Consider the following 13,101-nt stretch of genomic DNA (forward strand, 5'->3'; position numbering starts at 1 on the left):
ACTGAGTTCAAGCCCCAGGGCTGGAGAAAACAAAATCAAACACAACACAGAAAGGGCCTGGAGATTCAACGAGGCCGGCGCTTACCCAGGGTTGGTTACTCGGCTAACAAATGGCAGAGCTGGAACTTGAACTCAGGTCCTTTCCTTCTCAGCCGACCTCCCGCCCCCAGCTGCCAATGAGATTTGCAGCCGCCAGGTATGGCTGGTGACGGGGAGAAGAGAAGCAGGTAGGGAAGGCGCTGAGGGGCTTTGGGAAGGAGGACGGCGGGGCAGGCAGGCGGGCCACGCCACCGGCCAGGCCTCGCACGGGCTGGGCTGCGCGCATCCCGTGGCCGTGCTGCTTGCTCCTCTTACCTCGCCTTGGAGCACAGGCAGAAACTGGGACAGGAGCCCCAGGAGGCCAGATCGCCCGGCCCCTCTGGGGGCATGGGTGGGGGAGAGGCCTTAGAAGAGCTCTCAGGAGGGCCTGACGGTCACCCCTGTGAGCGGTGGAGGTGATGAACCCCGTCCTGGGGTCCCCCAGATACAGCGACAGAGGTGGCAGACACTGAGGCAGAGGCCAAACCAAGCAAACAGAGAGACCACAGAGAGGAGCAGAGACCGCTTCCGAGGAGAGCGAGGGCTGTAAACCTTAGAACCCATCCGTTACCAGGGCGACGGGGCAATACCTGTCTCTCCGGAGGAGATGACGTTGCCAGGGTAACTACATCCTGTCTTTCTCGAGGACCATCCCCGAATTGTGGCGCCCGCTGGCCGTTACTATGGCAACTGCCTCTTTGCCCCACTTAATCCCATCCCGCATGGCCGGGGATGGGGGAGGTGAGGAGAGCGATGACGCGGAGACGAAGTTCGTTCCACGCTGCCTTTCTGTGCCCCCTGCCCTCGGCCCCGAGCTTTGGGGTGCCGGGCCCACCGCCCCCGGACGCACGCAGCCCCGCGGCGCTCTGCGTGGCAGGGCGGCCAGCGCGACTGGGAGCAGGTTTCGCGGTGGAAGGCAGGCAGGCGGGCAGGTGTTGGGGAGGCAGTTACCGGGGCAACGGGAACAGGGCGTTTCGGAGGTGGTTGCCATGGGGACCTGGATGCTGACGAAGGCTCGCGAGGCTGCGAGCAGCCACAGTGCCCCGCTCAGAAGATCCAGGCTCTTCAGTCGAGCCGGATCTTCTCCCTGCGCCCTCGGCAGGCCGTGCGGGCGGGTGCGTGGCCCCGGGTTCTGGAAGCAGGACGGCCGTCTTCTAGTCCTGGTCCCCCATCCTCCAGCCTCGCCTGCCCGCCCAGAGCTAGCATGGCCACCATCACCTGCACCCGCTTCACGGAAGAGTACCAGCTGTTCGAGGAACTGGGAAAGTGAGTTGCGCCTCGTGCGGGGGGCGGGGTGGGGGGGAGTCCTGGAGGGTGAACGGGGTCAGCCAGCCTCTTGGGGGAGGGTGGAGGGGGTGCCTGCGTGGCCCGGAGCTCGCCGTCACCCGGTGGCAGGCAGGCTGCATGGGTTGGGGGGACTCGCCTGTGCTCGGGGTGTCCAGAGTCAGGCGTGGGCACGTTTGTGGGTCCAGATGTGCCAAGCTGGCAGGATATATGCGCCCCTAAAGGTTACAGGTCCACAGCTACGTGAGCACGCGCGCAAGCACGCTTGACCTGGGCACCCTGAAATTCTTAGACACTCAGGGCTAACAGGGGATCTTCCTCACTCAGCCGAGTTCGATATCGAATCTCTTCCGTAGTTCCACTTGTATACCTCTAGTGACAGAGAGCTCACTACATTCTCCATAGGAGGCTCACTGTGTGGCCGCGGTGCAGACCGCCAACTTCTTCCTGTCAGCACATCCCTTCCCCACTTCCCTCTGCCCACCTCCTCCCATGAGCCAGGGTACTGGCGCAGGAGGGGTTAATAGGCCAGGCTGGTGCTGGGAGGAGGGGAGGGAGGATCTGCAGGCCATGGGGGTGTACATAAGCTGTGGTCTGCTGACAAAGTTGCTCATTTTCTGATGCCTCTGATGTCGATGCGAGAAGCATGGTTGGCCGAGGGGAGAGGGAGCCTCGGGGTGACCCAGCGGGGTGCGCGTGTCCGTGGGGAGAAGATTGCTGCTGCCCAGGGCTGGGCTGCTGGGCCACTCTGGGGTGGATGAAGGGTTGGGGAGTTTGGGGGTGCAGTGCCCTGCGTCCTGCGGGAGCGGCCGGGCGGGAGGAGGGGGCCCTGCCCGCGGGGAGGGGTCTGGACCTGTGTGCGTCAGGGAATACCTGAAGGAGGGGGTTGAGATGTGCGGCTATAAATGACTCTCCAGGGGAGTCGAGCGTGTTGTGTAAGAACCGACTCTGAGGTGCACTCGGGCGCATTGGAAACAAGTGTACCCACCTTCATGTATGCGTCTGATCTATGTGCCCTGCTTGAAAACACAAGCGTGCCAGCAACGGGGTGTGTGTGTGTGTGTGTGTGCAAGCAGACAGGGTATGCTGTTGGCTAGCGGGCATGGGCGTGAAGGGTGCACACGTATCACTGTGCGTGCACATGTGTGGCAGGTCGCAGCTGTGTACACACATCAGGAGGCACATGTGTGTGAGGCCTGGGTGTACAAGGGCTCACATATGAGACTTGGACATCGTGGTGACTCAGTGTGCACATCTGTGAGAAAACAGGGAGCGTGCACACAGGAAGGTGTGTGTGTGCACGTGAGTGTGTGCGCACACACGAGGCCTGGGCTTGGGGACTCGTGTGTATGTTGTACATGCATGTGAGCTCATGCTAATGTGTGCATATGTGTGGGAGGTGGGCTGCGTACACACACACACTTGCACGATCAGCCTAGCGCCCCCCCACACCGGTTCTCCTGTGTAGACACACACTCTTGTCTGCAGACTCCCTGCCTTTCTAAGTGTGTCTGTGTGCTGAAGGGGAGGGCAGGAATGTAGTCAGGGCTGCTCTGCTGACGGGGGCTGCCCCTGAAGCTTTCGCTGGGACCCCTCTCCAGCTCACGCCCAGGGTCCACCAAGAACTCCCCCCCCCCCCCCCAGCAGCCGGGAGCCGTCTTTCAGGAGGAGAGCCGGCCCGGGTCCCGGCAGGAGTGCGTCACGGAGCATGGCGGTGGAGTGAGCACGTGACTCAAGCATCCAAAGTGAAAACCAAGTTCTGAGTTGCCCTGGGAGGAGCTGGGTGTCATTACGAGTGGGTTCCGCGAGCTGGCTGGGCGCCTCCACCAGCCTGCCGGGCCCCTCAGCCTCCCGGGCCCCCGGAGGCGCCGGGGCGCGGGGCTGAAACTTCCAGGGAGAGGAAGCCCGGCCCGGCCCGGCCGCCGCGGGCACAACCAGGCCTCGTCCAATCCATTCCCAGAACCATCGGGGCTCCTAACCCTTTTTAGGTCACATATTCCTCCAGGAATCTGATGCGAGTCTGAAGTGACATTCCCCGGGAAAAGAGACGCACAAGCCTGCCGAACGTTGTCAGAAGCCGGCAGGACCGGGAGGACCGGGAGGACCGGAGGACCCGGCAGGACCGGGAGGGCCGGCAGGCGGTGTGCTGGCCGGGGGTGGTGGAGGCTCGGGCGGGAGGGAAGGGGCCGGGGCGGCCGGCGGAGCGTCTGGGCTCCAGAAGCCGAGGCTTGTGCGGAGGAGGCCTTCCACTCCTGCTCTGCACAACGGCGTCTGTGCGAGCGTCCGGGAGGGCGAGGGGGGGGGGGCGGGTGACCCCCGGTGACCCCACCCCCAGCCCCAGCTGGGTTCCGTGAGGTGGTCCGTGGGAAGCCTGGAGTCCGGTGCGTGCGCACGGGTCTCGAGTGGGCGCTGCTGTGGGGTGGATGCTGTCCTCCAGGTGGGGCCGGGCGGAGGCGGGGGAGCCTTCTAGATGTTTACCTTGCGCCTCGGCTGGCAGGCAGGCCCCGGGGCCTCTCGCGTGGGGAAGCCTGGGAGATGGCTGCAGGCCTTCCTCTTCCCTCCGTGGTCCGGCTCCCCCAGCAAGGACGCTCTCCCCCCACACGCGGAAGCGGAGTCCCCTCCCAGAGCCCACCCTGGACGCCCCGGGGGGGGGCTGGACTTCAAAGGGGACGCGAGGTCCTGGGGCTCCTCTCCGGCAGGGTCCGGGAGCAGCCAGCTGCAGGGGGGCACGACTGGGGCTCCGAGAGTCAGTCCTGCCTGCGGAGCTGTGGCTCGTCAGGGCGGCGCCTTGCGGAAGCCGGGGTCAGGCCCATCACGTTGGGATGGTCGGCCAGCGGGGGGACCCTGTGCCAGGACTTCGGGGGCTTCTACGTGCGACCGGACCGTGGGCCCCCGGAGCACGTGGGTTTTGAAGAGCGGAGGGTTCGGTTCCATGTCCATTGGAGGTTAGGACGGTTCCTCTCTGAAGGCAGAGAGATTAGCCCTCCCCCTCTGCCCCGGTTCTCCTCCCTCCCCGGGGGGAGAGGACAAGCCTGGAACCTCGGGGTGTGCTTGGAGGTGTGCCAGCTCTCGGGTCACCGTGGACGGGGACGGCCGGGCCATAGCTCCCAGCCGTGTCCAGGATCCCCAAGAAAGCCAGGAGCTCTGGGGTGGGGGACGGGGACTCGGGAAGGGGGTCAGGAGGAGGGAGGGAGGGGAGGCGGCCCCCTCCTGCCTTCGCTCCTCCCTGGGCTGCCGCGTGCAGGGGTGAGGCAGGCAGAGACTCACCCTGCGGCCCCGGTAATCACCGGGCTGGGAGAGAAAGCGCCTCAGAGGGGGATTTTTACTTGAGAAAGGCAGAGAGAGGGAGGAGAGAGCTCAGCCCACTCTTTCTCTCTAGAAACAAGGATCTGAAGTTGACTCAGGCAGCACTGGGGAGGGGCGGCGGGAGAGGTGCCACCGTTAGCCACGGGGGGAGGGGGAGGGGCGGCGGGCGAGGTGCCACCGTTAGCCACGGGGGGGAGGGGGGGGCTGCGGGCGAGGTGCCACCGTTAGCCACGGGGGGGATGGCGGGCGAGGTGCCACCGTTAGCCACGGGGGGAGGGGGAGGGGCGGCGGGCGAGGTGCCACCGTTAGCCACGGGGGGGGAGGGGTGGGGGGGAGGGGCGGCGGGCGAGGTGCCACCGTTAGCCACGGGGGGGAGGGGTGGCAGGCGAGGTGCCACCATTAGCCACGGGGGGAGGGGGAGGGGCGGCGGGCGAGGTGCCACCGTTAGCCACGGGGACCGTGACAGTGAGGACGGAGGGAGGAAAGGGCTGGGCGCAGAGCGCGGAGCGGAGCTTCCTGTCCTGAGCCGTCCCTGACTGGGCTGTTGAGGGGGGGGTGGGACCATGCCAGGGCACCCCCCCCACTGGGGTCAGGGCCTGGGGCTCAGCCAGCTCTGGGACCCGAACTTGAGTAGGATGCACTTAGTCCTCCCGGCCCTTCCCTGACTGGGTGGTGTCCGCTGGGGAGACAACTGGGAAGCACCGTGCCCCACCCAAGGACAGCACTGCCACTGGGAAGGGAGGCTCCAGCCAGGCCTCCGCCCCTCCCCCAGGGCGGTGGGCGGGGCTTGCACACCATGCCCCTCCCCCAGGGCGGTGGGCGGGGCTTGCACACCATGCCCCTCCCCCAGGGCGGTGGGCGGGGCCTGCACACCCACGGCCCCTCCCCCAGGGTGGTGGGCGGGGCCTGCACACCCATGACCCCTCCCCAGGGTGGTGGGCGGGGCTTGCACACCCACGGCCCCTCCCCCAGGGTGGTGGGCGGGGCTTGCACATCCATCTCACAGATGAGCAGGCCCGGCTGGAGGAGACAGAGGGCTGCGGGGCATAGCGACCAGGCCTCTAGCACCAGTCCCTGTCTCAGGGAGGATCCTGAGCAGAGTCCCTCTGGTGCTGTGCTAGGGAGAATCCTCCCTCTTGTCCTTGAGCAAGGGAGAGACCTTTAGGGGTGTATGTGTGTGTGTGTGTGATTGGGGGTAGAACTGTCTTTCTCTCTCTTCATCCTTCTATCTTTCTCTCTTTCCTTCTTTCTTTCTCTGTTCTGTGTGTGCGGGTCTTCGGCTTGAACTCAGGGCCTGGGTGCCGTCCCTTGCTCTCAAGGCTAGTGCTCCACCACTTTGAGCCACAGCTCCATTTCTGGCCTTCTGGTAGTTCACTGGAAACCGTCTCATGGAACTTTCCTGCCCAGGCTGGCTTTGAACTGCCACGCTCAGATCTCAGTCTCCGGAGTAGGTAGGATGACGGGCGGGAGCCACCAGCAGCCAGCGTTTTCCAGTCAGGATTCCGCCTGGAAATGTTCCCTGAGTGAGCCACTTGTCCGTTGTGTGCCTCGGTTGAACCATCTGTCGCATTGGAGTCACACCCCTGGGCAGCCGCTTTCAAGTTGCTATGTGGGGGACAGGATGGGAAGCCGCCCCCCCCCCCACCGCAGTGGGAAGGGCACGGACACCATCCGTGCATCGCACAGACGGAGGAGCGCCCACAGGGGGAAGACTCGCCCAAAGCCGCGGGAAGAGGCGGTGGCAAGGTCGGGGCGAGGACCACAGGCCGGGGGTGGTGAGATCGGGCGAGGAGCAGGGCAGGGGCAGCGTTTCCAGGCCCCCCCCCACCCCCGCTCAGGCAGACACGTGTTCCGGTGCGGGGCTGCAGCCCTCAGCCGCCCCCACCCAGGCGGAGGAGGCCTCCCGCCTCCCTCCCTCCCTCCACAGACCTGCACCTTCCCACGGTGTCCACACGCGCGTGCGCACACACACACACACACACACACACACGCAGGACACAGAGCTCAGTGCGGTCAGGATGCCCACGCCGGCTGCGCTGCTGGGCTCTTCCGCGTTCTCCAGCTCTCCAATCTCGCCGCGTCTTTTGCTCTGCCTGGGCCCGTCCCGCCCCCGTCCCCGCCCCCACCCCGCCCCCCCGCCCCCCACCCCCGCCCCCGCTGCCCAGGGCCTGACCCCTCCAGGCTCCTCCGTGGGGAAACCCCACACCGGTGAACTCAGTGCCCCGGCCCCGCCTCCGGATCCCCTGCGCCCCGACGTCGGGGCGCTGTCCCAGCTGGAGGAGGTTGAGGGGCTCACTACCTCGGATTCGAGGGGAAGGGGACTGGCGCGGCCCTGGCAGCCACCCCACGAGCATTTTCCGGGGGGGGGTCCGTTCCCAGCTCTGCTCTGGGCTCAGCACGCATCACAGGCGGAACTTTCTGGAGGCCTAGAGGGACGGCGGGGAGGGGAAGGGCTCTTTTCTCCCGCAGAGGCCCGGGGGCTGTGGGGACGGCGGTGGGTGGTAGGCGAGCTCAGGGCCGTGGCCTCCGGCGCCCCTGGGCCCAGCTCTCCCCTGGCCTGGCAGAGCCGGGGCGCCGCTACCTCGCGGAGGGAGGGCAAGGGCGTGGCCCCAGGTCGCACGGGGCCCCTTCGGGTGCCTGGCCTGGCAGCCCTGGGCTTCCCTCCGCCAGGCAGGGGCCGCTAAGCGCCTCTGGGGTGTGCCCCCGGGCGGAGAGGCCGAGCAGCCACCGGCGGCCGGGCACTGCCGGTCCTTCCCACTCCCCCCGCCGCCCCCCACCCCCCGTCTCGCAGCCCGTTCCAAGAAAGCCATGTGCAGCCCAAACAAGGAATATGCTGGAACTTCTGTTGGTTCAGTGTTCCCTGCGGCGAACAGAATCTTCCGGTTCCGAGGCCTTCTGTGTCCCCTGGGAGGCTTCTGCTGGGTTGGCAGTCAGGGCCGGGGGGGGGGGGCAGGGCGGCTGGTGCCCACGGAAGCTTCTGGAGTCCGGGAGTGGGTGGCGCGGCGGCGACGGCGGGGGGAGGGGAAGAGGAGGGGGTGGGATGGGAGGAGAGGAGGGTGGGGTGGGAGGAGAAGAGGGCTGGGTCCTCCGCCCGGCCCCTCGCCGCTCCGGGCCATCTCACCGGCATGGATGTGCGTTGCGCGCGCCGTTGGGAGAAACGACTGTTTGACCAGGGAACAAAGTTAACGCGGCAGAGGGAAGGCGCGTCCTGCTTGCTGGGGGTCTGAGAGTCGCGTGGCCAGGCGGGCCGCCGGAGCCCCCGCGGGCTGAGAGCGGCCTGCGGAGCCCAGCATCGGGTGTGGCGGGGACACCCGGTGTGGGAATTCCCCTTTGGATTCTGGGTGACCCTGTGGGCCCGGGCTGCGGGACCGTGTGGAGGATTAGCCTTCCGCGGTTCACGCGCAGGCGGACGCCGTTCTTTCTGCCAGCACACACGTTTCCTCCAACACTCGGAATGCTGTCTGCTCCCCAAAGACCTCCCTCCCCTGAAGCCGACTTGTGGGTCCACGTCAGGGCCCCCCTGATCCCAGAGTGTGGGGTAGCAGGAAAGGAATGGGCTCTGGGTGGGGAATCCCAGGCTCCAGGTCTTGGACCCCAGCTTCTCCGTCGTAACCTGAGGGGTAGATCTCCATGGCAACCCGAGGGATACGTCTCCATGGTAACCCGAGGGGTAGATTGCCACAGAAAGATACAAGTAGTCAAGGCAGTTTGGATGGAACTCAGCAGGGAACGCTGCTTTGTGCGCACCCTGGCTCTTCCCCTTCCTCCAGAAGTTCTAACTTGGCGGGGTCTGGGTAACTCCGGGGTGGTGAGGTCAGCTCTCGGGGGTCATGGATTATTGAGATCCACATGTGACCACATGTTGACAATCCTGACAGGCAGCAGGTCTGCCTGCTCGGGACCAGAGACCTTGTGCTAGCACCCCAGAGAGGGAGGATGCTGCAGGTGTTTTCGCAGAGAGGTTTCAAGAGGAGAAGCCTGTCCTGTGCACCCAGCGAGAGGAGGCGTAGCCGGCTCAAGGGACGGGTGCAGCCGATGGATAGATGTCAATCCAGTGGCAGGGCCCGTGGCTTTAACCCTTTGGCAGCCACAGACTCCTTTGTGAGGTTGGTCAACAGTATACATCCTTGGTTCAGAACAATGCACAGGCACAAAGATCACATCTGTATTTCTGCCCCTCCTGGGGCTCAAAACCCAGGGCTCGGGCACCGTCCTTGAGCTTCTTTTGTTGTCGTGGTGGTTCAAGACTCGTGTTCTACCCCTGGAGCCACTTGCTAGTTAACAGGAGATAAGATCTCGTCTCGCGGTCCTTCCTGCCCAGGCTGCCTTTGAATCACGACCCTCCCCAGTAGCTAGGATTATGGGCGTCAGCCACCGGCACCGGGCTCATTTTGGTCGATTTCTGAGTGGGTTCGCCAATGCCCAGCATCTCCCACCAGAGGGGTCAGCTAACGGCCCCCGAGGCTGGGAACGAAGGAGGAAGCGGTGAGAGGGAGAACAGGAGGAGTCGGGGGGGGGCACGAGGGAGGGGCGGGTTACCAGGAGCGAGGACTCTCAGAGGTGGGGGCTGGGGGGCCCAGGGCTTCCCGACCCGGCGAGGACAAGGCCGAGGAGGCCGTGGGGGTTGACCGCCAGGGCCCCGGGGGAGGAGAAGCGTGGCCTCGGGTGGGCGAGGCTGGCACACGGATTCTTCCATGGAGCCCGGGGGGGTGGCAGCCAGATTGTGGTGGGCTCGTGGAGTGTGGGAGGTGGGAAGAGGAGGCGGCGGATGTCGGACATTTGTTCTGGAAGTTTGGCAGCGAGTAGGGAGGGAGGGAGGAAGCAGCCAGGCTGCTGGGCTGTTTGGAGAAGCCCCTGAAGACCGTGAGGAGCGGGGACAAGCCGGCGTGCAGGGCCGTCCCCCCGAGGCCACCGGGGCGACGACGCCCAGAGACCCACGCACGTCCTCAGCGCCCAGGGAAGGTGCACAGGTCTCCCGAGCGGAGTCGGTGGTGACCCATGGGGGCTTGCGGGGCCCACTCACAAATGACCCAGGAGAAAGTAGGACCGGGGCTCCTGGCCTCCTCTTCCCATGGGGGAAACTGAGGCCCAGCAGCATAAACCAGCGGGTAGCCGAGCCAAACAGGAACTCTGGGTCCTCTGAGTCCCGCAGACGGACAGCAAGCCGTTTCCGGTGCGAGCCCTGCTCTTCGCAGCCCATTAGCGCGTTCCCACACCCCTCAGCCGCACAGCGGATGGCTTCGGCTCTGCCCCTCATTGTCTGGGGTGCTGGGGGGGGCCCCCACGGGCTCGCACGTGCAGGGGGCAGGGAGCAGCCCTTTCCCCTTCCCACTGTGGTCCCCATCTGCCTCCTCCCTCCCGCCCTGAGCTTGGCAAGCCAGGTCCATTGTGTTTCTGATGAGGCTAGCTGCTCTCAGCGCCTTGAACATAATGATGCCCGTACAAGGCACTGTGTCTCCAGCAGTTACTGTACTCCAGGGACTCCACTAAGCTCATCGCCTACCTTATTATCTCACTGGATCCCTGAAGCAACGGCACAGGGTGGAGGGCTCTGACCGTCCATGCTTTACCGGGGGAGGTGGCTGAACCGCGATCTGAACTCTGGCTGGGCCGGTCCTCCCCGCTCAGAACTGCGTTCTCCCACACGGTGGCCAGCGGCCACACACAGCCACCCGCAGGAAATGAGATCAAAGCCGTGACCTGCGGCCCCACTCACCGGCCAGATGTCAAGGGCACAGTGGGCCTACGTGGCCAGTGGCAGCCATGCTGGACACCCAGAGCACAGGGCCCCCGGCATGCGGCTCTGGAGCCCCACCCCAGCCGCCTCACACCCCGGATGGGGAGACCCAGAGTCCAAAGGACCTCGCACGCACGGTCCAGGAGGAGGCTGGGCTAGGGACCCTCACCGCCGTCCTCCAAGTGGGGACACTGAGGCCCAGAAGGATAGAAGGATAAGCCAGCTGGTGGCCAAACTGGGTGAGGTCTCTCCTCCTCCTCCTCCTCCTCCCCCTCCTCCTCCTCCTCCTCCTCCTCCTCTCTCCTCCTCCTCCTCCTCCTCCCCCTCCTCCTCCTCCTCCTCCTCCTCCTCCTCCTCCTCCTCCTCCTCCTCCTCCTCCTCCTCCTCCTCCTCCTCCTCCTCCTGTATCAGGGATGGACCTCAGGGTCTGGGTGCAATCCCTTAGCTTCTTTGCTCAAGGCTGGCATACTACCACTTAAACCACAGCTCCCTTTTCAGCTTTTTGGTGGTTACTTGGAGATGCGCGTCCCGTGGACTTTGCCGCCTGGGGCTGGCTGCGTATCACGAGCCCCAGACTCGAGCCTCCCGAGTAGCCGGGATTCCACGCACGCGCCATTCGCGCCCAGTTCAGGACGTGGGTCTTCGGGGCCCCTGTCTCGGGGCTTTGGTGCTGTCCCGACAGCCACATTCACCGTGGAGGGCTCCTGTGTTCCGCCCCTGAGTGCCTGCCAGTCTCCATCCCCACCTCTACCTCCCTGTGTCCCATCCAGGGTGGGCGGGCAGCCTGGCTGAGTCACACACCCCAGGTCCACGCCCAGGTGCTAATGAGCACCCGCGCCAGGCGCCCCTGCTCCCACGCACGCTGGGCCCTTCCCCTGCACCCCTGCCCTCCCCATCCCCCCCCAGCACCACCCACCCCTCCCCTCCCCTCCCCTCCCCACCCCATCTCCCTTGCTCCTCAGCACCCGGGAGCACCACCCTGGCCCTTTCTCCTTCTGCTCAGGACATTCCCCTCTCTCCAAGAACCCGGGAGCACTTCACCGCCCCTGGACGTGGCCTCCCCCGCGGTCCCCAGGGCAGGGCCCGCCTTGCGCCCTTCCTTCCGCTCTCCCATCTCCTGGCCCTTCTCCCTCCCCCCCCGCCCGCCGTCTACTGACTGCCCTGCTTGCCAGGGGCTTGCTCACGCTGGACAAGAATACAGAACTACGTGTGTGCTCCGTGACCCCCCCTTTGCCCTGTCCCCCGGGCCCCCCCCCTCAAAGGCAGGCACCGGGCCTTCTGCCTTGAGGATGGAGACTCGAGGTTCCAGGTGAAATGGCGAGGCTCCCTGGCCCGGGCTCTGTCCTGGCCTCCCCGGCTCCCGCACCTCCCGCGGTGCCTTCCGCTCTGTGCGTGCCGGGTCCGCCATCGAGTGAGGGCTGGGTGCCGTCCTCTGTGACGGGGGGAAGTAGAGAGGTCAAGTGCCAAGTTCAGAGTCCCACGGTCGTTCAGTGCAAGGAAGACGGAGCCCAGGCCTCCGTGGCCGCAGAACTCGGGCTCCTGAGGACTCTGCTGCCTCTGGGGCAGATGAGGAGGCTCAGGGCCCGCCTGCTCTCCGCACCCTCACCGGGCCGTTCCCGCCCGCCGAGGCCGCGTCTTCCAGCCCCGGGCAAGGGGGTCGAGCGGCCGAGGTGTCAGGAGAAGCCCGCCCGTGCCTGTCCTCTCCCGGGGGCGGCCTGGGCCCGCCGTCAGGAGCCGCGGCCCTTCCTGTGCGTGCGAGGAAGGCGCTGCAGCCCGTCCTAGGGCCCCAGGCTGCAGCCCGCGGCCGTGGGCTCCGTCCAGGGGGCCTCTGCTGAGCGGCCTCCGGCTGGCAGGGAACGGTGCTCGGAGCCTCCCAGTCCGCAGCTCCGTGGCGTCCCCGTCCCATTTCCCGCACGGATTCCGGGAGGTGGGCTTCGTGACAGGACTTCCCCGAGGGCGGACGGGGGACCTCGAGCTGGGCGGGACAGAGTCCCTTCGCGAGGGCGTTTGTTTGCAGGGCCCGAACTCAGGGGTCCTGAGTCGGTGGGTCTGGAGCCTTCGAATGTACGCGTGAGGTCCTCAGGCCGTTGCGTAGCCGCGGGCTCGAGGAGCGCCGGTCAGATGGAGGCCCTCATCTCGAAGAAAGCCGTTCTTGCTGTTGGTTTTGTTTGGGTTCAGCGAGGGGCCTGTGTTCTCTACCACCTGAGCGGGCCCCAGTTCTTCTGCCTTTCGTTTCCTTTTCACAAGGGTCTTCAGCTAAGTTTGCTTCACTAGCCTCCAACCTGCCGCCTCCACCTCCCAGATATCCGAGATGGCAGACGCACGCCACCGTGTCTAGCTTGTTCTAGAGATGGGCTCCTTAGCTTTCTGTCGGGGCTCGTCTGTAAGCACAGCCGAGGACGTCTGCCGGGATTTCAGCTCTTCCACATCCCGGTAGGAGGTTTGTTTGTTGTTTTGTTTTCTAATGGAAAAATTCTAGTCATCTTCCTCCCGCGTCTTCCTGCCCACGCACCGAGTTCCCGTTCTGGACCTCGCCTAGGCTAGGTGCGGGTGGGCGGGCCGGGCCGGACCGGCCCTCTGCCGCCCGCCGCCTCCCCCTTCCCCGCCCACCCCTCTCCGGGGCGCTGGGGACGGACGCTTCCCGGGCACCGCTCCTCGAAACGTTTGCTCCCGAGAAAGATGGCACGACGGCCTTT

General features: G+C 65.8%; 1 protein-coding gene across 1 annotated transcript in view; it reads left to right on the forward strand.

Moving 5' to 3' along the window:
* Positions 1-1,282: 1,282 nt before the first annotated feature.
* The window catches only part of Camk2a (calcium/calmodulin dependent protein kinase II alpha), a 47,538-nt gene continuing 35,719 nt past the window's right edge, over positions 1,283-13,101 (forward strand). The window contains 1 exon segment of the mRNA XM_048331385.1: positions 1,283-1,344. Within this exon segment, the coding sequence (XP_048187342.1) occupies positions 1,283-1,344 (62 nt within the window).

Source organism: Perognathus longimembris, chromosome 22 (assembly GCF_023159225.1).
Source record: "Perognathus longimembris pacificus isolate PPM17 chromosome 22, ASM2315922v1, whole genome shotgun sequence".
Taxonomy (NCBI): Eukaryota; Metazoa; Chordata; class Mammalia; order Rodentia; family Heteromyidae; genus Perognathus; species Perognathus longimembris.